Genomic DNA, 25,309 nt, shown 5'->3' with positions numbered 1-25,309 from the left:
ATCAGATACAATAAACAGTTAATTTGTTCAGCTCCCACCCCCCTTGCCCCAATTGTCCAGATTAATTTGCACATTAACTTTTAAAAGCGCAAAACTTGAAACAGACAGCTGTAGGCATTGTGACTTCCTGCGTGTATGTGCAAAATTTTTGTTGGTATAACAAGAGAACTGTCCTTTAATTTGTGGTGTAGATTTATGCACCAATTTGAAGAGACTCTGGATGTGTACTTCAAAGTAACTCTTCAGTTATTTTGACCTACCCATAAGCAGTAAGCAGCAAGAGAAGGTTTTTATAATTCGGTAACTGGGGTGTGTGCACAACACTGCCAAAACTCCTAGAAGTCTCTCAGGGTCTCTCCAGAACCTCAGAAGCCTTTCCCAGTTCAACCTGAAGATGCTTGGAAAAGCTTTTTTTAGAAGAAGAAAAAACCTAACAGACAAATCCAAGTTTAAAGGGCAAAGGGTTGGTAACCTGATGTTTAAAACCTAACATGTGTTCATCAATCCAGTGTTAGCTGAATGTTTATTAAATCAATCGGTACATCACGGATATCTACACTAATCTAACAGGCTGTGCCTGCTTAAAACATATACTTAATTGTTTGAGAGCTAGTGTGGTTTAACGCTTAGAATGCTGGACTAGGAACTGGACTAACACGAGTTAAAATCTCCTCAGCTGTGAAGCTCATTGTGTACCTTTGGGCACACAATATTCTACACAACGTGTTGTTGTGTAGAATAAGGAGAGAGAACTATGTATGCCACTTTGAGCTCCTTGCAGGAAAGGTGAGAAACAAACGTAGCAATAAATGTACTGTCACTGATGATGTAAGAATGCAAACCCTGCAAACCCTTATTCATTAGTCATTAATTTACTTAATTTCTGTGCCGCCCTTCATCCATAGATCTCGGGTCGGTTCACAGCACAGAAAGGTTTATATGAGTCATCTTGTGGGCAAAACATCTGCACCTACCTCATGATTCCCAAGATCAGATGTAGTTCAGTTAGATAGCTAGATGGCACCCTCTGCGTACACACGATGCTATAACAACAGGATTGGGGGAACCTTTGGCCTGCCACGTGCTTTTGCTGGACTGCAACTCCCATCAGCCCTAGCTACCAGGGCCAATGATCTGGGGTGATGGGAGTTGTAGTCCAGGCAAACTGGAAAAGCGCCTGTCCGTCCTTAGCTGTGAAACCTCGCCGCCAATGTAGCATTTCCTCTGCTATTTCAGGGAGCAAAAGGAGCACCCGCGAGTGGCGCGCTCTGCCCCAGGCGCGCGCTAGGACGCAGCGCCCGGATCGAGGCACCTGCTGCCTGAGGCTAGTCCCTTCATCCTTCCCTTCCCTTCCCTTCCCCTGCTCAGCCAGCCAGGCACTCTCGGAAGACCGGCTGGGCCTTTCCCCGCCCCGCTTCCTCCGCAAGCCCTTCCTCTTCCCCTCCGACGGGTTGTTTGGCTTCCTGTCCCCCGTTCCTGGGCGCTGGAGCTGCCGACGGCCCACGGGGGACTGACAGGTAAGCCGAGGGGCTCGCCCTGCAGGAGGCCTTTGAACCCGCGGCCGGAGTGAACGATCACCCCTCGCTTGCTGCTCCGGAGAAGGGCTGAGCCTCGAGGCGCGGCTTCGGATAGAGCCCTCGCTCCAAATGGGGACGCGCGAGAACAGGGCGCTTCGGAGAGAGCGCAGTGCCAGAAGTCGAAACCACATCTGGGATGACGTGCAGGTCTCCCAAGTTCCAGCAGCCTTGCGTGGTACAGCGGGTTGTATGTGTATACTGCATATAAAGCCTTTTGCTGTACCCCATTAAGTTGCCAGTCAGTTTTATGAGATTCCACCCCAAATATCTGGCGTGCACACAGGGTGAAATGCACACTTTTTCAAGCACCTGATACATGAGGATTTGCAGAGGACCTAATGCGCTGATAGAAAGCAGGAGTGTTGACATTCACCAGTTGCTGCGATATATTATGCTCATTTGAATGAGTCTTTCTTTAATGTCCCAATGGATGTTGTTGGATTCCAACCATGGGACTTGCAGTCCAGCCACGTTCTGAGGCCCACAGCAAGTTCGCCACCACTCCACTAAAGCAAAGTTACAGAGCAAACATCACATTGCAATGCATTTTTATAAGAATTGTATGATGCACTGTTTCATGAAGTCCTTTCTTGTGTTTCCCTAAACAGCTTGCTTCACTGGATGACTCCAGAGCAGGAACTGTAAATTGCATCTTTTCATCCTCTCCAGTTGATTTTTCCACTTTATAAATCTCCTGTTTTCTTTCTTTCCCACTCTCCATTGCCAAGCAATACCATGGCAGATTTGATAGAAACAAGCACGCATAATATTGGTCAATAAAGCACCACACATAGGCAGCATGAAAAACTTTGATTTATGACCGCAACCATCCTGCCTTCAGTGGAAAATATCTGACAAAATGCAGGTGTGTGGATAGTTGGAAATGTGCAAATTTGCAAAGAAAATGAAAATGATAAAAATACTGGTTTGTATCCAATGTAGGGCCTTCTTAGAGAAGACTCATTAAAATGAATGGGCATGACTTAACTGGGGTCCATTTGTTTCAGTAGGCCTCTGGTTTGGGCCCACTTGTTTGCGAGGCAAATGTTTCATACATAGATATTCTGAAAGGGTTGTGTGCATTTGTAGCCCTTGCAGTCTCTACAGAGCAAAATTTCCTCCCAACACATTATGCTCTGGCATTGTCATGAGGGGTGCAAGATTCTTACACACGCATGCATACATATGCACACATACACATGTATGAAATCCGCCGTTCATGCTTTTGCAAACAAAAATTCCACATTATTTGTCCAAAATCTTAAGCAAGTATGTTTATGCAACCTAATTACAGAGCAATCCTAGGCATGTCTGCTCAGAAGGAAACCTCACTGAGTTCAATAAGGCTTACTCTGAGGTGAGTAGGAATAGGATTGCACCCCTAGGCTGTAAAACACTTGCCAGGAAGAATGTCCCAGTTGAACTCTATGGGATGCACCTCCAATACATGCAAAGGGTTATATATTTATTAAGGCAGGGGTCAGCAAACTTTTTAAGCAGCGGGCCGGTTCACTGTCCCTTAGACCTTGTGACAGGCCAGACTGCAGGCGCGCGCACACTCTCTCTCTCGTTACTACAGGATCCAACCGATAATAAAGTGTTGTATTAAGGTATCATTCTATTGCCTCCCACAGCAGTTCCAAGGGGGTGTGCAATTTAAAAATAAATCCTGTCATACATTAATTAGAATGCAATGCAATACATCTGAAAACAGGCAGGAATTTTAAAAAAATAACATATTGTAATGAAGCAGCAGCAAAGGCCTGAGTATGTTGGTATTTATGGGCACCTTAAAACTTGTATACAATATGATTTTACAGGTGTTTACACAGGAAAGGATATCTTGATAATTTAAGCAAGCAACTTCAGTGCATTAAAAAATATATTCTTTTATTTATTTCAAAAGACATATATACCTCAGCTGTAATAAAACCTCAAAGCAGTTTATGAAATTTATTTCACAAGGTTTTCTCATTTTTAAATATTGTTTTTAGGTTTCTGAGCACCCCCCCACCCCCACGTATCCAGAATGGCTGCCTTGTGCCTAAAGAAACTATTGGATCAGGCCAGAACGAAGGAAGTGAATCACATCACCAAGTATTTCGCCAGTTTCTTGGTGCAACCAGTAAAAAGGACTACAGCCTCGGAAACTTGGATAATGAGAGATTCTCAAAAAGGACTTCTGCCTGTCCCTACACGAGCATTCTGTACTCATGAAGATGCCAAGGGGAACCTAAAAGCAAAGCAAAAAAACCCCAGTTTCAAAAATACAATTGAAAGCGTTGGGAGGAAAATCCCCCACCGGATTATTCAGCTGATTGATGAGAATGGCGAAAACCAGGGAAACATCCACAGGGCAGATGTGATTCGAATCATGGATGAAAGGGCAGTGAAGCTTGTTCTTCTGAAAGAGAAGGCAGACCCTCCAGTGTACAGACTAATGTCCGGGCAGCAGATCCTTGAAGAGCGGCTCAGACTTAGAGATAAGCAGAAAGCTAGCGCTAAAAATGGTTTGTATAGCACTTATTCAGTCCATAATTCTAAAAAGCATTTTTAAAGATGGATTAGGCTCTAGTCCTTTGTTTTTTCTCTGCATATTTTTTTAAGAGCCAGTTTCTAAATGCATATTTATTAGCCTAGTTGGTTATCAAAATAGTGGGAAATATGCTGATCTGCATCTGCTCCAGGATTTCATACAGGGATAGCACCATTTTTTAAACGGAGATTGCAGGTTCTCGTATAATACTGCTTTAGTTCACAACTGCAGAAAGTGGAGGGGAGAGAATAAGTAGATGTTCCCAGAACCACTACTAGCTTTGGGGATTTTAATACCCTACATAGTTCTTTATCATAACTACAGCACTGTTGGCAGAAGGCACACTTCTTAAGACTCTCCTTCATTGCCACTTGAGCACACAGTGGTACCTCGGGATGCGAACGGGATCCGTTCCGGAGCCCCGTTCGCACACCAAATGGAACGCAAGACGCGACAGAGTGTCTGCGCGAGTTGCGTTTTGGCGCTTCTGCGCATGACGTCATTTTGCCAGTCTGCGCATGTGTGCAGCGAAACCCGGAAGTAACGCGCTCTGTTACTTCCGGGTTGCCGCGGAGTGCAACCCAAGTTTGCCTAACCTGAAGTGTATTCATCCCGAGGTATGACTGTAGATCCAAATAGCTACATCACACAAAGTCATGCTCTAAAAAGAATAAAAGCATATGCTTTGCCAGTTTATTAGCCATATTAAAACAACAATAACTTGGGAGCAAGGAAGAGCAGTGTATCTTGTTTTATACAGGGAGAGCAGGACAAACCATTTTCTGTACATTTCTTGCCCTCTTAAGGATATTTGGGCCTATGTAAATAAGGAGCTACTTCATATACTTCTGCCATGTGAAATTCATGCTGCGATCCCCCCCTCCAAAAAAACCCCATACATAATTAAATCTGAGCTAGTTTGGAACACAGCTGCTTTAAAACAAATCTTAACAATCTCTTTGCTTATCGTGTCAACAGGTCCCATTCAGCAGAAGGAGCTAACCTTTTCCACAGCAATTGAGCAGCACGATTTAGACACAAAGATAAAACAGATTCAGCAGTGGATTGACAAGAAGCACCATGTCCGGGTTACACTGCAGCAGAAGAGGGGTGGTGATGGAGAGAAAAATATGGTAAGTTACAACCAAAGTTTTCATGGAGGGCCTCTCACAGTCAAGCTGGCCAGTATTGCGAATTGACCTTTAGTATGACTTACGTTTCTGCCAACACTATTTGGAGCATTTTTTGTTTTTTAGATACTTTAAAAAGCTTTCAAACAGCCAGTTCCCTCTTTCGTGCCCATAACTTTGATGAGTGAAGTGCTTAGGGGAACCTGAAACTCTGCATATGTTCTTATGACTCCCAGTAGCCATCGCCCCAGCTAGCTTGGCCAGCCGTCATGAATGATGGTTGTAGTCCACAATTAGAAATTTGAAGGCCTTTACATCTCTAGCCACAATGCACCTGGGGGGCCACAGGTTTCCCATCCCTGCTTTAAAGCATGTCTAACGCCACACATTCCAGCATAAGGAATACAGGCTTACGTTTTAATGTTGGCTACAATCCTTAGCAGCATAGTTATATGAAAGTAATACCTGCTGAAATCAGGGTGAAGGTAAACTAATTTTGACCTCTACAAAGAGATTTGGGGTCAGGAGCTGGAGATCCCTGCCTCAGAGCCAGTACAGGGTGCTACTTATCTTTCCCCAGTGCAGTTGTCAATCAAATGAGGAAAATAAGCCTGTGGAGTGAAGTGGCATCTGTCCCAATAGAACTTGCCAGAACGATAATGAGAATATCATAATAGGGGAAGGGCAAGTCTCCAACCCCAATCGAGGTGCTCAACAGTGCACTAAATTAACACACAAGATGGAGGAGGCTGTGCTTCATCAGGCATTTCTAACTGACCCAAGTCAGAATCTGTAAAATGATTGAATTTCTGCTCGCCACCAACAGCATTCGTTGCACATTAATTTTGTAGACGTTCCTACAGTAACAGCCTATGTCTGATTTTTTTACACTTCAGTCAAGTCCTTTCACTAAACCCTTTTTTTTTTAAGGCTCAAGTAATACATTCATAATGCCAGTACATCTTTTCCTTTTCAGCTGGCCTTCTTTGGTCAGATTTTGGATACGATGCCTGGGAAAGCGACTTACCTCTCTGAGCCCCGCACTGTCAAAGAAGGAAGGAGCACGTGTGTATTGAGGCATATGTCAAACAAAGAAATCCAGGAATACAAAAGAACGGAAAAGAACAAAGGAGATGAGAAGGAGAAGAGAAAGGACAGCACTGAATCAGAAACCCTCAAGCAGTGATTTAATATTTTTTTTATAAAAAAAAAAATTGAATGTCTCTCCAGTTTTCTTTACAGACTCCATAGACTTGCCAGTAACGGCTACTTCATAAAGCCATTTCAACTTCATATGCATGAATATATTGTCCACGTTCATCTGATACTCTAGCCAAGGGACAGCATTTCCACAGTAGGCAACGTGGCGCTCGCTTCAGGTGTGATCAGAGTCTCATCTACAGAGGAAACATTTCTTCGACATGCTTTAGGTGGGATGAATCCACTCAGACGTGAGGCCAAACTCCGCTTAGGACGTGGCTTTTTAATCTTTGAAAGGAAACACATAGATTTGTGGTTCACAGAGCAGGATAAACATACAAACAATAAAGCTTTAAAAAAAAGTACGTATACGTCTTGTGGTCAGCAATCTTGGCAGCTAACCAGTGGGAAATGATGGTAAAGTGTTGTTGTCCGCTCTTGTCTGTTTTCCTAAGTGGCGAGAAGTTTCAGGGTTTGGTTTCCATTTGCAGAAAACAGCCCCAGATCCAGAGATAAGTTCCCCCTGACTTCCCTGATAAGTTTCCTGGGGACTTTATTGAATAGGATTGGCGCTGGGGGTGAGGAAATCCCTGAAATTTTGGTGGAGGCCCTTTTCCCAAGTGGAAATCTTACTCATGGAAGTTTCCTCTGCCCAGTTTTCAGGGATCCCCTCAACCTTTGCCCCATATTCCCTTCAGTAAGTTTCTCCCTCTCTTTGGGAGATTTTTCAGGACGGGGTGGGGTCAGGAGAATATGTTTCTGTCAGCCTCTTTTATAGCTGGCTTATTTCTGGATCCAACTTAACAGTATTTTTGTGATATTTGTTGTGATATTTAAATGCAGAAGTAGGTGTAAGCAGGAGGTGGCAAAGAGCAGGCACTCCTACAAGCCAGCAGGTTCAATACAAAACATCAGATCAACTCTGCACCTCCAAGGTCCTTCAAGCCAATGTAGATACGCACCACAGCCCCCGCCCTGTGCATATAGGTCACCTTCACAAAGAAGCTCTGATGGATATTTCATTTAAAGTTATCACCTAATCATCAGCTCCCATTTGCCAACCACTATGCGCTATTACCTTGCCAACAAAGGTTCGTATAGTTAAAGCTATGGTTTTCCCAGTAGTGATGTATGGAAGTGAGAGCTGGACCATAAAGAAGGCTGATCGCTGAAGAATGGATGCTTTTGAATTCTGGTGCTGGAGGAGACTCTTGAGAGTCCCATGGACTGCAAGAAGATCAAACCTCTCCATTCTGAAGGAAATCAGCCCTGAGTGCTCACTGGAAGGACAGATCGTGAAGCTGAGGCTCCAATACTTTGGCCACCTCATGAGAAGAGAAGACTCCCTGGAAAAGACCCTGATGTTGGGAAAGATGGAGGGCACAAGAAGAAGGGGACAACAGAGGGCGAGGTTGTTGGACAGTGTTCTTGAAGCTACCAGCATGAGTTTGACCAAACTGCGGGAGGCAGTGGAAGACAGAAGTGCCTGGCATGCTCTGGTCCATGGGGTCACAAAGAGTCGGACACGACGAAACAACAACAAGCTATTAGCAGCACACAAAGAAATGGCTAATAGCAAAGTTCAAGAAACTACTTCCATCATGTAGACCAGAGTTTCCCAAACTTGGGTCACCCGCTCCCCCCCTTTTGGACTACAACTCCCAATATCCCTAGCTTACAGGACCAGTGGTCAAGGATGATGGGAATTGTAGTCCAAAAACTACAGTCCAAAGACCCAGGTTTGGTAAACACTGATGTAGACCCCCGTGTTCAGATTACCCCATTCAACAATAAACCTGTCACATCCTCCACTCAGGCCCTGCAATTCAAAGCGAGTTCACACTCCTAAAACTGCATGGGGAGAGCAAACTGAAACCTCTGACTTACTTTTGAATTCAACTTTCTCTTGTCAGGGTCATGTACAACACCATGCCTTACAAGACTTTGCTGCAAAGAACAAAAATTAAAAGTTTATACATAGGCGACCAAGAGAGGAGGAAGAAAAATGTGCACATTAAAGTTAACTTGAGAACGCCTACTTTCATGGCAAAGACTCTCCCACAGCCAGGGTGGTCGCAAGTGAACGATCTTCTTGCCTCATGAAATGAGGCAATGTGGCTTTGAAGATTGAACAGGGTTGTGTACGTTCTGCCACAGCCCTCCCTTGGGCATTTAAGCACCTCTCTCTCAGCAGCGTGGATCTTCTGGTGGCACTTGAGGTAATCTTTGCGGCGGAATATTTTGCCACACACGCTGCAGGTTATCGGTTCTGGAGATGAAAGAGAAAATGAAATGGGTGCGGGAGTGTGGGGGGAGGAAGAACCCAATGTAAAACCTGAAATAAAAGAATTTCTAAACAGGATTTAAACAATGACACCTTTTTCAAAGGCGAGGAACAATTTACGTGCGTACCATTTTCAGCAGCAGAATATAATATAATATCACCTGCACCGGTAAAATCCAGCAAGCACTCACAGCCTTCTGCTACAGCAGGCATGGGGAACCAGTTCCGTCTAGCAGGCCAGATGGAAAAGTGGTCAAACTTCTGCAGGCTATGTTTGTTGGGTCTCTACCCAACATCTCCCCATCAATCACCTGATACATGACCTAAGCTGAACCCAATTCCACTGGAAAGCAGCAAGGCTTGCACTCATTGCTGAATTTAAATGACACCAAATGCAAGCCTCCCCACAAAAGGGCAGGTGCAGCTGACACTGTATGACAGGTTGGAATGATCTTTGCCCTCTGCTGAAGCTGCCAAACTACAACTCACATCAACCCCAGCAAGCATGGCCAAAGATGATGGGAGTTGTATTTCAGCAACATCCGGTAGGTCAACGATTCCCCATGTCTGTCACATGTCAGGTAACTGGCAGGTGGGTGTAGCTGGCAAAAAACAACTGTGCAGGCTGAATTGGGCCACCTGACAGGTCTGACCTGTAAGGAAAAGGTTCCCCATCCCTGTTCAACTGCTTTCTACTTTCTACTCGCATCCATCAGCTGTACACACATACTCCTTGCACCCTACATATGAGATACTGTAGCAGAGTAGCCAAAAGTCCAGAACTGTGGACCAAGTAGTTCCTGGTTCAAATCTTATCATTGCAATGAACACACTTGGTGGCTTTGAACAAGCTACAATCCCCCAAGTCTTAAATCCCCCATCTGTGAAAAGGAATAATATTGACCTGCCTTAGGGTTATTATGATGACTGTCAAGAGTATACATGACAGGCTTTTAACCCACTGAAGAGAGTTGTGCAATTGCTGTTTGTGTACAGATATACAATTATAGCCATGCTTACAAATGCACATCTGAAACTAGTTGCATGCACAGCATATTGTATTGCTATAAAGCAAACAAAGTCAAGAAAGGATTATTAGTAGAAGAAATTATTGCTATTTTTGAAAAAAAAAGAGTACATAATGGGCTTCCAACGTTAGAAATCGTTCAAGCTGAATCAATGTGTAAAAGTTCTGATAGTACTTACCGACATGACTTTGTCTCATATGTTTCAGAAGCTCTGACCAGGTTTTCCCAACATATGAACAGCCATCCTTTTTGCATGCATAGCCTATTATGAAAAACAGTTTAAACAGCCTTTTATATATATATAAAAGTAAATAAATGCAAAGCCACATGCTGTAGGGCATGGATGGGGAGCTTGCAGCTTCCCAACTCCCATCAGCCCCAGCCAATGGGCAGAGACATACTGACTGTCTTATTTACAAACCACACTCTCGTATATATCACAAGGCATATATATCACAACATAAAAAGCACAGTATTAAGTAAAAACATTAACCATTTCAAACACAACAATAAAAGGTTTTTGGCAAAGCACCTCAAGTTTGAAAGGCCTGTCTGAATAACTCAGTCTTTAGGATATCATCTAAAACCAGCAGGAATGACGACTCCTGCTGAACCTCTACTAGCAAGGAGTTCCACAGGACAAGGCCAGCCACACTACAGCCTCAGCCCGTGGTAAAAGCCAGCTGAACCTCAGAGGTATGTGGGACCAATGAAAAGTGCCCTATCAGAAGATCTCAGTGGTCGAGACCGAACATAAGGAGTAAGGCAGTCCTTAATAGGATGGTTAGAGCTGTCGTCCACAGCTGGAAGGCCACAAGTTCTCTTTCCCCTCCTATAGGGCATCTCTTACCACGCTCTGCTGTCCAAGGAGAGAGTAAACAAACTACCTCAATTTGAAGCTGAGTTTCTGGTACAGTAACACTGCTCTTAACAGTGACTTGTATAGTATTCCTCAATGAAATGTTAACCCAGCATGGCATCAATGGGGAAGAGGCTTTTAACAAACCACCTTTAAGAGGAGCATCATCCCCAAAGTCAGCCCTAATGTAGGCTCAAAAAAGACTTTTTGCACACTCCTGCCCTACATATCATTTGCTATTGAAATGACACACATGAAATGCACTGTGACGGATGTCAATCTGATTTAAAACCAGCCGACCTGCTTCCATAACTTCCAGTTTTGAGCCTTACATTTGAAGGCAACCCATTAAAGCAACAACAGCGCTGGGTTTTACACAGCCGAAGCAAGAGGAATAATTTACCTTCGTGAATCTTCTCATGACGCTTCAAATGGGCACGCATGGAAAAGCGCATTTCGCATCCTTCATGGCTGCATCTACATGACAAAAACAAAACACACAACACTCAAAACAAGAAATAAAAATCCCAGTTCATAAACAGTGTAAGTGAAGGTGGACTTTTCCTTTACTTCCATCCCTCACCCACCCCAAATTAACATGATGCTCCAAGGAAGAAGAGTTCTCAAGTTGGAAGCGCAATGTGTCACATTTTTAGGTTACATCTTCCACTTTCAAGTCCTGAATGGCAGCTAACTGATCATGACGGTTTTTGTTTTATTTTCACAGTACCAGCATATATGATGCTTAACAGAGCTGCGTAAGGAGAGGGCCTTGTTGGAGATGGCATCCTATTTTGTGCCCAGTGAATACCTTTTTATTCTCCCAGAGCTTTTAATTTTAGCCTTTAATTTTGGTCTTCAGGCTCTGTTAAATAAAAGCATCATCTTCCTCAGGGCAACCATTTAAAATTCCTGCCTACAAGCACCCTGAAAACCTCCCTACTTATTTTCATTAAAAAACAGGAATATTCACCTACTTGAACGGCGGTTCACCAGTGTGCTCAGACTGATGAATTTTCAACTGCTGGTGTTTTTTAAAGGATTTCCCACATCCTTCAAAGTCACACTGTTTGGAAAAATCAATACAGTTACTGTTAGAGGGAGGCTAACGTAAAGTACTAGCATATGCTCAATTTTACATCATGCCATAAAGCTCACCATGGCAAAGCTGAGGAAAGGACCCAGGATTTTGGGGGTTTAATGTAATCACTTGATCCAGTAATACACACTAGTATCTTACCTGCACACAGCATGCAGCAAAGCTTTGGTTAGAGTCCTCAGCACGGACTGGGCTCCCACTGCTAGCTACAAGCAAATAGCACCGTGCAAGCAAACAGGGTATGTCCCCCCGCCATATCTGTCAATGGGTAAAAGCTGACCATGTGTATACAGATAATTGTACTGCTTAATCACAACCTAGATGCACAGGCTAAGCTCTAACATTGGTAAAAGAGTTAATAAGTCAAGCACATTTAATGAATTATTTCCTAACACTGAGCAAAGGATTACTTATCATTATTCATTTATATACCTATTAGAAGCCTATTTGGGCAAATAAAGAAGGCCACTTACTATGTATTCCTTACAATGCTGTAAATGTTTGCGACCAATGTGTTTGTTCAAGTTTGATTTTGTTGTAAATCTCTCGTTGCAGCCCTCCACCTTGCACCTACAAATACACAAGTGTATGTTCTCTATAAAGAATATGAAAGAATACAAGCAGGTGCAAATGGCCTTTCCAGATGTCAGCTAATTAAAGAAACCTTTGTCAAATCATTGAACTGGCCAAATTAACTGGTTAAAGGTGTATACATTGGCTAATGAATAAAACAATAATTGTTAAGAGGGTAAAAGGGAATACTTTATTGGTTCTCAGGGGCTGCGGGCATACGTTGCAACACGCACTTCAAATCTTAGAAGAATCATTCCTTCTTGCATGAGAAAGGAGGAATATCTCCTAAGATGATGCACCACACATTTCTTTATGAATGAATCTTAAAAATAAACCAGTGCACCTTTTTAGTCAGTATAGGGTTCCCCCCCAATTGTTTTTCTCTAATAAATATATTAGTTAAAATAAGTTTGTTATGAATAATCTCAGTAAAAAGAAACACCACACACAGAGGAAGGGGGGAATAACATAATATATCACAGTGGTGGGTAAACTGTTCCCACCTCTGGAAAGAGTCATATGCCACTCCCCTCTCAAGCTAGTCATTGGGCTGAGAGGGAAAAAATGGGTGCCAGGAAGAGGAAAATGGGGATTATCATTAGGAGAAAGAAAAGTGGGTGGCTCAACCTAGGCCTCATCCACATTATACATTTAAAGCACTATAATACCACTTGAATAGCCATGGCTTCCCACAAAGAATCAGTTTATTAAGGGAGCAGAGTGTAGTTATTCAAAGGTGTATGATGCTACTTTAAATGCATATAGGGTCCTACTCTCTAGCCCCTGCTGGCTTTGGCTCTGCCCACAGCCAGCATGCTAGGGAAAGGCTGTAGCTCAGTGGTAGAGCATCTGCTTTGCATGCAGAAGGGCTCAGGTTCCATATCTGGCATCTCCAAGTACACCTGGCAGAGAACCCTTCCTGAAATCCTGAACAGCCAATGCAAGTCACTATAGACGATACTGAGCTGGCTGGATCAAAGGCCTGACTCGGTATAATGCAGCATTCTATGAAGCCCCTGACAGATTGCCTTGGAGGGAAATGCAGACGTCAAAAGAGAAAAAGTTGCTCAGCACTGACTTAAAAGCTGAAACTGGTGTTCCCAACTACAATATCCTATGTTCCAGAACCATACTTGTTTTAAAAGTTTTTCATTTCATATCCTCCCCTTCACCCATAAGGCTGGAGTTTTTCATTTAGCCAAACCTCAACAAAATATGTTAATCTTATTAGTTACACAAACATACAACTGCCAGCTTCACCCAATCCTATTCCTGTGGCAGCAAACCTGCAAACTGCAGATCTTAACATCTGTTGGGATTTTTGTTGTTCTAACAATTCCAGCACCTTCCCCACCCACAGCCATAGTATACTTACACAAATTGCTTTTCTCCAGTGTGCGTAAGAAAATGGCGCTTAAGATGGTACAGTCTAGTGAAGCCTTTACCACAGCCTTCATAATCGCAAACAAAAGGCAGCTGATAAGGAGAAAGACAGCTGATTTTATATCACAAATTTATTTGCTTTACTCATCATCTTACACATCCTACCAATTTCCCAAAACAGTTGCTCTTGGACACCAAATACCATATTTAGCTGATGGGGGATTTCTTTTTAAAAGAAACACTGGAAGTTTCCAGAGATTTTCTCTATGCAAATTACATAGGACAATTTTCTGATGATCAAATGTAGCATGTCTATTTGACTTACAAGGTTTTAAAAAATTACACCATGTTAACTTTTTGTCCAATACACCACAAGTATTTGACCTACTGCTTCCCGTTACAGAAACTCCCCCAGTCACTGTCTAGGACCAGTTTCACCCCTTTAGTAGTTAGAAGGTTGGCCAATATTCTTGAGAGATTTTCATTTGCATTTACTCAGGAGTAAACCCCCCCCTTTCATAGTTTAACTTTTATCAATACTTAATTGTTTTCTTAATGGTTGTGTCTTCTATGTTTTAGTGGTTATTTTGTTTTTTTATCTATAAGCCTCTTTGAGCCCCTTCAGGGAAAAAGGAAACGTATAAATACATACATATATATATGTACACACACATATACATATATGTATGTATACATATATATTAATATACTGTGTGTGTATATATATATGTGTGTGTGTGTGTGTGTGTATACACATACACACACACACACACACACAGTATATTAATGATAATCTCACGTGAGCGCCGTACACACCACTGCAGGTTTTGACAGCCACTCAAAAAAAAACCTCCTGCTCTATCCGGAAACGCGTCATCTCTAGAGAGCCCCGCCCCGAACATGTGCGTCACCCCCGACCGGCCAATGACGGCCCGCTTCCCCTCGATTGGCTATGCGAGGGAGGCCGCGCTCCAATAGCAGACGCCGCGTTCGCGCTCGCGCGCCCCAAGGCTCGATTCCCTCTCGCTGCCCGTCAGCACACCTGGCCCCTCGGTTGGTCTCTTGCGGACACACTGTCGCCCAATGGCCGCTCCTCTGTACCCCCCCTTAGTCCCGCCCAACTGACCTCTCCCGTGTGCCGGCACAGGTGCGCGTCAAGCTTCCAGGCCCTGTTGTAAATGGCGTCGCAGTCCGGGAAGGAGCAAATGAAGGCTTTCCTCAGGAGTGCCGGAGGCGGGCGGTGGCGAGAAGCGCTGAGCTTGCGCCTATCGGAGGCGGCAGCATCTTCGACGGCAGACTCCTCTCCGGCCATGCTTGGAGCGGCGGTGCACCACGTGGTAGCGCTGCAGCCCCGCCCCTCCAAGCCTCGCCATCCTTAATTTGTCCCTTCCCGCCCACCGTCTTGCCACGGGGCGGAGCAAGGCGGAGAAAGAGAGCGCGCCGGAGTTTGCCTGAGAAGAGACGGCGGCATCCGCGATTGCGCAATGCGTTCGCCCTCTGGGTGAGCGGAGTCTGTCGAATAAAAAGCACACATCTCGGGTTATTTCCCAAAAATCTTGTATTGCGCATTTATGAAATGTATATACATATCTAATAAATGTGCATTGCATTTGAAGGCAAAGTTACAGGTAGGTAGCCGTGTTGGTCTGCCGTAGTCGAAACAAATCAAAATAAAATAATTTTTTAAAAAATTCCTTCCAGTAGCACCTTAGAGACCAACTAAGTTAGTTATTGGCATGAGTTTTCGTATGCATGCACTTCTTCAGATGCGCACACGAAAGCTCATACCAATAACTAACTTAGTTATGGTCTCTAAGGTGCTACTGGAAGGAATTTTTTTAAAAAATTATTTTATTTTGATTTGAAGGCAAAGAGAGCATAAAGGACATGACACAAAAGGAAAAGGGGATGGGAGGGAGGAGTAAACTGGAGCACTTGTTCTGAAATCCAAATTTATTTTAATAGTCGGCTAGAATTTTAAAAGGTTCTGTTATAATAATTTTAAGGTCCTAAATATAAAATAAACGTTCATAAACACAAGGCAAACACATACATAAGTATATAAACCACATGTCTGAAATAGTACAGGAGAGCAATCCTGAAACCATTTTGACTCCCAAATTGACCTCAATGTATTTCTCTGCAAGGAGGGAGGAAATGGGGAAAGCCTTCCCTTTTGTCTTTTTGCTTACAAATCCTGTCTTAAGGTCGTATTTGTGTATGAATAGAGTGAGCCTGTGACCTGGATTCAGGAACTAAAAGTATTTACCATCACAAAAGAATGCCCAGGTAAAGCAATCAGTGAGCATTATTGGGTATCCTGGCAGACAGGAGTCTGATGTAGACCGCCTCCTTCTGTGATGTATGTATGGTTTTGGGGGTGGTCTTGAGCAACAGGGTGAGCAGTTTCAAAAGCCTATATAGGGGCTTGCGCACCATTGTTCTGGGTTCTCTCCTGCGTGTGGTGAGTGGGGACCCTGTTGCAACAGTTAATAAAGATAAGGCTTACTAGCCGCTTTGCTTCTCAGAATACTCTTGTTGGCCTCTGCTATTTTCTCCTACTAATAGGGAACCCACTTAAGAACACTATATGGGCTCTTGGATACCCCATAAGGGAAAAGGAGCAGGATTTTCCTTTTAACAGTTCATTTTCTTTTAACAGTTCTCAGCATAGAGTAAATGAGCCAGAAAGGAAGGAGTGTCTTTACAGGGGACTCCCAACTCTTGCTAGCCTCAGATAGACAACATGGCAAATGGTCAAGCAACTGCATATAGCAAATATGGAGGGCAATAGAGTAGCCACCCTTGCAGGTCATAATACAGCCCATAAACTCTCCAGTCATGCTCCAAGGCGTATGCCATTTGAGTCTTACTATGCTGAAGGTTGGTAACTACCGTATTTTTCGCCCTATAGGATGCACTGGCCCATAGGACGCACCTAGATGTTTGGGGGGGAATAAAGGGGGGGAAATTATTTCCCCCACCCACCCAGGCGTGGGGCTGGGGTGGGGGAAGCCCGAGCTTCCCCCAGCCCCCAGAACGGGTCCCAGAGCGATGCCGAAGCTGAGTGTAGCTTCGGCATCGCTCTGGGAGCTTGCGTGGCTGGGGGCGGGGGAAGCCGGGCTCCGGGGGGTTGCGCAGAGCTGCGCCGAGCCCGGGAGCGCAGGCAGCTCTGCGCAACCTTCGGGAGCCCGGCGCGGCTTCGCAGGGGCTCCCTAGGGCTGCGCAGAGCTTTCTGATGCCTGTATTCGCCCCATAGGACGCACACACATTTCCTCTTCATTTTTGGAGGGGAAAAGTGCCTCCTATAGGGCGAAAAATACGGTAACTCTATGTGCACACTGAATTATGAAACAAATGAAGATGTCGATGCCCCCTCCCGTTAACATGGTTGATCACGTGGTGCCTAATTTTTTTTAGCAGCTGTGTTGCTTCAGTTTTCTACAAAGTTTAATACTCAATCTTTTCTGCCACTTTGCTTTTTTGAAAAATGACACCAAGCTGAGTGGGGAAATGTTGAAGGGAAGTGGGTGGGATCTTTTGTTGAGCAGATCTAAGTTTTAATCATAGTGAATTATTTTTTCAGGGAACTTTGGCAAAAGTTACAGCTATTTTTAGATTCCCCATTACAGTCACTGAGGAAGGGAATACAGTGGTAACTCAGGTTACATATGCTTCAGGTTACATACGCTTCAGGTTACAGACTCCACTAACCCAGAAATAGTGCTTCAGGTTAAGAACTTTGCTTCAGGATGAGAACAGAAATCGTGCTGCAGCAGCACGGCAGCAGCAGGAGGCCCCATTAGCTAAAGTGGTGCTTCAGGTTAAGGACAGTTTCAGGTTAAGAACGGACCTCCGGAATGAATTAAGTACAGTGGTGCCTCGCAAGACGAAATTAATTCGTTCCGCAAGTTTTTTCTTCTTGCGAGTTTTTCGTCTTGCGAAGCACGGTTTCCCATAGGAATGCATTGAAAATCAATCAATGCGTTCCTATGGAAACCGCCTTCAGACCAGGTCCGGGGACAGTCTGTCCCCCGATTTCTTCTGAAGGCTGCCGCCCGCCAGCATTTTCAGATCGCCCCGGGACAGCGGAGAAGTCTCCGCTGTCCCGGGAAGGCTTGCGGGGGGAGCAAAGACTTTTGCCCCCCGCCGGCCTTCAGAAGAGGTCCAGGACCTCTTCTGAAGGCCGGCGGAGATTTCCCTATGGGCTTTCTTCTTGCGAAGCAAGCCCATAGGGAAATTCGTTTTGCGAAGCACCTCCAAAACGGAAAACTCTTTCGTCTTGCGAGTTTTTCGTCTTGCGAGGCGTTCGTCTTTGGAGGCACCACTGTACTTAACCCGAGGTACCACTGTAGAGGTTTCGAATGGATTTAACAGTTCAGGTTTGTCAGGCTGATACAGAGCAGCTCTAAAACAGATTGGGCTTCCCAGTGTTACAGCTAAGAGGCAACTCTATGGCAATTCTGTGTATAGCTTAAGAAAGGATAAGTGGCCATCCAGCAATAATTGGTAAAAACATAACCATCCTAGCTCTCCTTTGTTAATGAACTCCTATAATGAGACAGGAAATCAGATCTCCAGATTATTTATAATTCAGCAACTTCACACTGGAATTTCCCTTAGAAACTCTTTTGTGGGGAAATGGATAGTTCCAGAATACAGCGAGTTGTTCTTAATTCTCTTTAATGTAGGGATCCATCACCATCCAGATGTTTGTGTGATTCCTGCTCCCATCAGCCCCAGCCAGCATGGCCAATGGTCAGCCTTCCATATGTTGAGTGGACCTGTAATGTAGTAAACTCCACTTCCATAGAGAAGGTGGTTGACTGTTAAATGACCTTGACCTCATTGTGCAGTCTTTTCATCCTGTGGAGCTAAGGAGGTAGGCAACTCCTTTGAATGAAAGGGTAGAAAGGCTGTGTTCTCTACCTAGGAGGGTCCTGAATAATGTCCCAGCTCAGGCATAGGCAAACTCGGCTCTCCAGATGTTTTGAGACTACAATTTCCATCATCCCTGATCACTGGTCCTGTTAGCTAGGGATGATGGGAGTTGTAGTCCCAAAACATCTGGAGGGCTGAGTTTGCCTATGCATGTCCTAGCTTTTCTTCCCTCAAGGACGGAGTTGGAGCTTTGTCCTCCCACGTTTTCTGTTGCACAGCGTACAATTCCTAGAGTGTGGGTCGCAGCATCCTATAGATTCCCCATAATTGCTTTAATGATAACAACCCTGTCCAGATGTGGCAAGCATCTTTGTTTGCTGTGTTGAAGTTAATTCACTCACATACACCTACTTAAAGGAATATTGTTTTCTCCTATCTTTTTTTTACCATTAAGCTAGTTCAAGCAGGAAGCTAGTATTCCAACCCAAAGCTCAGCAGGCATGGAAAAAGTGGGGAGATTTTCCAATCATCCTCTGCTGCGATTCCTTGCATGCTCCCAGCTTGTTTCATCTGACAACAAACTTCATAGTCCTATGCTAAACTAAGGCAGTAAAAGGCATCACCCACAGATAAATTATCAGTATTTGCATGCCTTTAATTTCTCTATGCCCCCTTTGGCATATCTTCCTACTTCAAGTGACAGATAACATGCCTAAGAATCTGGTGTGTGCCATGCCTGACTGGTCTGTTGCCAGCAGGATAATTTCAGTGTCCTTAAAAGCCCTTTCTGGGATTTCTGTTTACCCCAAAACCACGTTGGATAAATTGCAGAGTTAATCAGTTGAGCTTTTCCTTCTGCTCATTCATCCAAGAAAGTTGAATCAAACAGATGTTTCTGCTGTTAGGGCTCTGGGCATTTCATTGATTGTTTTCCCCTGCTTTTAAGAAGAGCACATGACCAAGAAATACGTTAGACATCTGAAAAGTTGCAATTTAATTCTTTCCTAATGGATTCTATCTATCTAGAAAACTTAGTATTATTATTTCATTTATAAAAAAAGTTAAATACAGATATTTGTATTGCATTTAAAGAAAATATAACCAGACAGCAGTAGAAATGCCCACATAATCTGCGTACTAACTCTTTCCCAGCACAGCCCATTCAATAGAGGAAAGGGGGAAAGGAGAGGGGAATTGTAGGCTTCTAGAATTAATAGCCAGATACAGCAAGAAAAAGAAACAGAAGGAAAATAGACAGGCTTAGAGTCAGCACAGACACCCATGGACAGCTGCTGGGGCCCCAGGCCCCTCATGACTGCCCTAGGCCTGTGTACTGATTGGTTGAGTCTAAACCCCATTTACACTTCCCACAATGCCCTGATGTAGCATCACACCAGGGCATTCTTGGAAGCTGAAATGACAGCTCAGACTCAGCCGGCCAACACAGATTGCAGCACTGCTGTTAGTTGTTTCTGCAATTGGTCCACCAGTACTAGGTAAGCCCACTGAACTCCACCACTGAACTACGGGGGGGGGGGGCAGGTTCCCTGGAACCAACACCGCAAAAGGGGGGGGGGAATTAACAACAAGGAAGTCCAGCAGCTGATGAAACCCAGATAATATAAGGTCATTGTTAAGAAAAACATTTTAATTTTCATCTGAATATCACACAAAAATCAATGAGCCAAAGACCTGGGAGAAGAGGAATGTTTTTGCCTGGCATCTAAAGATATGTCATGAAATCACCAGGCAAATCTCTCTGGGGAGAGCATTCCAAAGTAAAGTTGTGTCATAGGAGTGTGCAGCTGTTAAAGATGTTCCACCAATTATGAGTCATCCTTAGTGCAAGGATCCAGAACATTGCTAATTCAGTAGCGGCAGGCCAGGGGAGGGGGGGCCAACAGAAGCTGGAGCCAAAGACAGTGATAGGCAGAACCAACCATTTTGTCCCTGAAATATACTCTGAATCCTGCAGTGATTTCATGCTCTTTATTGCAGCTTGTAAAACAGTGGTTGAATTTCCCCCAAACCTCAGGCTTTTATATACATTATTTACACAACGAGTCCCATCTGATTGGCTGATTCTGCTTCCCTCCTGAGGCCTGATTGGTCTTCTCCTGCAGGCCAATCAGTTGTTGCATTCTACAATCCCACCAGCCTAATAGGCTGAATAACTTCCTCCTGGAGCCTGATTGGTCTTCTCCTGCAAGCCAATCAGTTGTTGCCTTCTAGGATCCTACTGCCTATTGTTCTAGGATCCAAGCTTAGTAGATAACAGTCCCCATCCTCCTCCTTGCTGAGCTGAACAAGTAGGAGATCACTGAGACTAAGGAGGAGGTAGCTGACAACAATAGACACCCCCTGGTCCAGCTGAAAATAAGAATGTCCCCAGGTGAGAGCATACTGAGGTTGGTGGGACAGCATCCTATTTGCTCTAATGGACCAGCCTCCCCAGCACTAACCAGTTCTTCCCAACCTACAAAAACCTAATGGAAATGTCAGGCCTCTTTGAGTGTGTCCCAAAGTGTGTGACAGAAGCAAACCACACACACTCCCCAACAAACCACCACTTTGTTCCCATGTCAGCAGAATAAGGGCTGCCTATTCTATTGCCCTATCTCTTCCTGTCCAGAAAGAAAACACGCCATCCTTCAACCTGGATGTTTTCTTTCCCAAAGTAAATAATCAATACATGAAATACGCTGCTGCTTTGTCTGCTCTGTACATAAAACAAGTGGTGCTTTCTTTGCCCCGGGGTGAGACTGGTAAAAAAAAAAAAATTCTCATGGGAAGCAGAGAAGCTGCATTGAACAGACAGAAAAATTAAAATTCCTGATGAGGCATTTTCTACATGGAATGAAAGTAAAGCAAGAAATTCCAGCACGACAGGCTACCACCGCATCAGTGGAACTATTGTTTTATTATTTAGCTACCACATATTTAATCCACCTTTCCTCCAACCAGCTCAAGGTGGTAAACAATTTCCCCCATAAATCTATATATGTAGTTGGTGGGTGCTAGTCATCAGGATGTTCATTTGAATACTTTATAAAGGGGTGCCATATTTCAGCAAAATCGTCTGTATCATTCAGGGCATCATTCAGGGCATGTACTTTCTTACTTAGTTTATCAGATAATGCGATTGTCCATTCATTCTGTTTCCGTTGTGTGATGTGTGGATGATCAAGTCCTTTCCAGGTTTTTTGCTATGAGCAATCTTGCAGCTACTAAAAGAAAAGTGAAAAGTCCCTTGTGCAGTCATTTAAGTGGAGCGTCTTTAAAAATTGTTAACAAACCTAGGCATGGGTTGCATTGTACATCCTGATTTGTAATTTTGCTTATTTCTGTTGATACTCTTTCCCAAAATGGTTGCCATCTGTTTATTAACTTAAAAGAGTTTTCCCTAATACGGGTTGATGCTGAATTTAGTGGTGATGGGGGTTTCCCCATAGACTATTCCAATCTGCTTCTTCAATTTTGATACCAAGGTCCTTTGTTTCATAGCTGAACATTGTCCAATGGCTAGGTCAGTAAGTATTTTGCATAAAATTGATAATATGGGGGGAGGGGGTTCAGTCCTATGCAAAATCAGATTTTCAAATGGTGTCAGTGGTCTAGTCGCCTGAGTTTTAATTGTTGGATTTGAGATGAAGTGTTTTACCTGATAGATTGCTAGCCAATTCACATCACACTCTTCCGTTCTTTCCATGAGCTGCCTGGCTGTGAGAGAAGTGTCATTTTCATAAAAGTGAATCTGTATAGTATATGTCTCTTTCTTTCCGGTTCATAATCAGCTTTATTCAGATGTGTAGAAGGAGGGGTGCAATGCAAAGGGAATCAGTTGTGATATAGGAGATGTTAAATCTGATATCCGGATTCACCAAATCTTTAATTCTGCTTTTGCAAATTAGTTTGGTATCAGTTCTAGGATAGTTTTGTTATGAATCAAAAATGGGATACCTGGTATTCTATGTTGCTCAGATTGATCAAAACTCCAATGGCATCCAAATATTCTATTGTTCTTCTTCTAATGTACGAAAAACCAGATTTTTCCACATCTACGGATTGCCGAAATGTGTCTATTGCTGTCACTATTGCATACTTATTCAGAAGCCAGCTCCCTTGAGATCGGTGCTTTTTCACTTCCGTGTATATGTGTTTAAGTTGGAGGATAAATGTTCCAGTGGAAAGTGTCTGTGTAACTTGGGCATGTTTTGCTTGTAAATAAAAAAGCATTTGTAAAACACCATAAAGAGTTGTTCCATATGCGAAGCAAGTGAGAGGCACCCCCCACTCTGCATCTGCGAAAGGAAACACATCTGTCTTCTGTCCAGTTCCTTTCCTAAATGTCTCCCTGAATCAGGTTTTATGGGGGGTATCATAAATATCCCTTTCTGCTCGAATCCTTGGGTTAACAATGCCCCCTGTGACTACCAACACAAGATGTTGCATTCAGGAAAGAGGTGCACTCAAGTAAGAAGAGATCTTTGTGACAGTATCTCCCAGTATGGTCCCCATGCCCAGCTAATCACATTAGCATGAGAGTGAAGAGGTGGCCATTAGACAGCCACATAAAGAGCAGGAGAAAAGCAAGACTAATCTTGTTAAAAGGGAAGCAAAGATAGACGCTACTTTTACATAGCGGCTTATAATGACCCAATTTTCCCAGGATTGGCATCACCTGTACATCTCTGGAGAAGACAGGCTGGCTGGGGGAGCTTGCTTTTCCTCAGCCGTTATCCAAAGTTCCAAACATGCATGAACCAATCTCCTAAAAAAAAGGCTTAGTTTTAAAACAAGCCTCTTTTTGTCATGTCTCCCTGGATTCTTGGGTCAGCTACTTCCTTGCCAATTGGCTTAAAATACCCCAAAACCAGTATGTTTAGCATTAGTGATCAACATATATGTTGTCCTGCTACACATAGATAATAAGAACCTTTTAACTTCATGTGCTGCACAGTGTGGAGCTGACTAAAGCCCCCCAAATACTGGCCGTTCCGTTAAGAGATGGTCAATTCTTATTCAATAATAATAATAATAATAATAATAATAATAATAATAATAATAATAATTTATTTGTACCCCGCCCATCTGGATGGGTTTCCCCAGCCACTCTGGGTGGCTTCCAACAAAGATTAAAAATACATTAAAATGTCACACATAAAAAACTTCCCTGTCAGGTAGTTGTTTATCTCTTTGACATCTGATGGGAGGGCCTTCCACAGGGCGGGCACCACTACTGAGAAGGCCCTCTGCCTGATTCCCTGTAGCTTTCCTTCTCGCAGTGAGGGAACAGCCAGAAGGCCCTCAGCGCTGGACCTCAGCGTCCGGGCAGAATGATGGGGGTGGAGACGCTCCTTCAGGTATACTGGGCCAAGGCCGTTTAGGGCTTTATAGGTCAGCACCAACACTTTGAATTGTGCTCGGAAATGTACTGGGAGCCAATGTAGGTCTTTCAGGGCTGGTGTTATATGGTCTCGGTGGCTGCTCCCAGTCACCAGTCTAACTGCCGCATAAGGATACAGGGTGACTTCTCCAGTCAGTAGCATTCTAAAAACAAAAGAAGAGCCCTGCTGGATCAATTCCTCATCTTGTCCAGCATCCTGTTTTCATAGTGGCCAACCAGATGCCTATGGGAAGACCACAGACAGGACCCGACCACAAAAGCCACTGGTATTATTCAGAGGCATACTGCATTTCACTGTTGGGCCATGTCCCCGTAAACCTGGAATCACAACTAGGTGCCATAAACTTTACAACTTGCCAGTCACATCTTCCTCTTTTGAAGTAGATTTCCAGAGTCAAGGGAGCATGCATGTTCCTGTTTAATTATGTTTTATGGCAGGTAAATGGTAGGCAATGGGCTTATACATTAAAAACAGAAGCCACCCTTCTAAATATAGAAAGCAGTTTCATTATGTGGAATATTTACCAACTGTAAATTCTTCAGTTTCTCGTGAATTCTCCTTTGGATACTCTCTCTCTCTCACACCCACACCCACACCCACACACACATTTGACCAAAAAAGCACCCTGTCACTCATTTGCATGACAGGAAAATGCAGTGCACACATTTCCCTGTAAACAGAAAACAGATTGAACTCTTATTAAAGTTGCAACTGTTATTTTTCACTTTTGGCATAGATAGGTGCAGGTCCGATTGCCCTCTGCAAACCCAAGATATTTTTCATTGTGGTTTTTTTAAAATTCCCTTCTTCCTGGTTAGCTTGTTTGCAGAGCTATCTCTAACATTCTTGCCTTTTCACCAGAACACAAAAGGCAGCAATCCTCTAGCGAGATAAAACTGGACATAAGAAAAGATATAATAAAGAAATGGGAGGACTCAAGGCCACTTCTAAATTTTCCTAAGCTCATGCAAGCTGATTTAGATTTAAGATTAGATAGGTTTGTTTTATTGTCAAACTCTTTATAAGCAGAAAAAATAAAGTACATTTATTCTGTTAAAGTACATTTCTGCACCAGCCTCCACCATCCAGGGACCCTCCAGAACTACAGTTCCCATCAGCCACAGACTGTGTGTTGTGTGGGCTGATGGGAGTTGTAGTCCACATCTGGAAGGACCCTGGTTGGCAAAGACTGCACTACACAATTCTTTCTGAAGATGGAACTTAAATAAAGATGCCATTATTAAATGAATATTTTCGGTGTCAGCACGTTACCATTAAGATCAGTTTTTTCTTAATATCACATTCCCTGTTGTCTCGGGTCCGTTTAGCACTTTCTGCCACGCAGTACACA

The 25,309-nt window shown here is 43.7% G+C and overlaps 2 protein-coding genes and 1 long non-coding RNA gene across 5 annotated transcripts; 2 read left to right on the top strand and 1 right to left on the bottom strand.

The window, feature by feature from the left end:
- Nucleotides 1-1,247: 1,247 nt before the first annotated feature.
- On the top strand, nucleotides 1,248-6,466 carry MTIF3 (mitochondrial translational initiation factor 3). 3 transcript variants are annotated; one of them, XM_053385938.1, is made up of 4 exons: nucleotides 1,248-1,517; nucleotides 3,572-4,087; nucleotides 5,092-5,246; nucleotides 6,220-6,466. In XM_053385938.1, the coding sequence occupies exons 2-4, from the start codon at nucleotides 3,607-3,609 to the stop codon at nucleotides 6,427-6,429; spliced, it is 846 nt and encodes a 281-aa protein (XP_053241913.1). In that variant the 5' UTR covers nucleotides 1,248-1,517; nucleotides 3,572-3,606; the 3' UTR covers nucleotides 6,430-6,466. The 3 variants fall into 3 exon arrangements, with proteins under 3 accessions (XP_053241913.1, XP_053241915.1, XP_053241914.1); XM_053385940.1 differs by lacking the exon at nucleotides 1,248-1,517 and adding an exon at nucleotides 1,615-1,752; XM_053385939.1 differs by lacking the exon at nucleotides 1,248-1,517 and adding an exon at nucleotides 1,879-2,442.
- LOC128412694 (uncharacterized) lies at nucleotides 4,118-4,469 on the top strand. Its single transcript, XR_008330138.1, has 2 exons — nucleotides 4,118-4,216; nucleotides 4,265-4,469. It is a non-coding gene; the product is annotated as an uncharacterized LOC128412694 (long non-coding RNA).
- On the bottom strand, nucleotides 6,414-14,996 carry GTF3A (general transcription factor IIIA). Its single transcript, XM_053385937.1, has 9 exons — nucleotides 14,796-14,996; nucleotides 13,662-13,762; nucleotides 12,187-12,283; nucleotides 11,592-11,680; nucleotides 11,018-11,091; nucleotides 9,934-10,017; nucleotides 8,483-8,712; nucleotides 8,331-8,390; nucleotides 6,414-6,731 (listed from the first exon to the last, which is right to left on the bottom strand). The coding sequence occupies exons 1-9, from the start codon at nucleotides 14,979-14,981 to the stop codon at nucleotides 6,573-6,575; spliced, it is 1,080 nt and encodes a 359-aa protein (XP_053241912.1). The 5' UTR covers nucleotides 14,982-14,996; the 3' UTR covers nucleotides 6,414-6,572.
- Nucleotides 14,997-25,309: the final 10,313 nt, after the last annotated feature.

This window comes from Podarcis raffonei, chromosome 4, assembly GCF_027172205.1.
Source record: "Podarcis raffonei isolate rPodRaf1 chromosome 4, rPodRaf1.pri, whole genome shotgun sequence".
NCBI lineage: Eukaryota > Metazoa > Chordata > Lepidosauria > Squamata > Lacertidae > Podarcis > Podarcis raffonei.
Note: the sequence above shows the minus strand (reverse complement) of the source record. Positions and strands in the feature narration are given on the sequence as shown.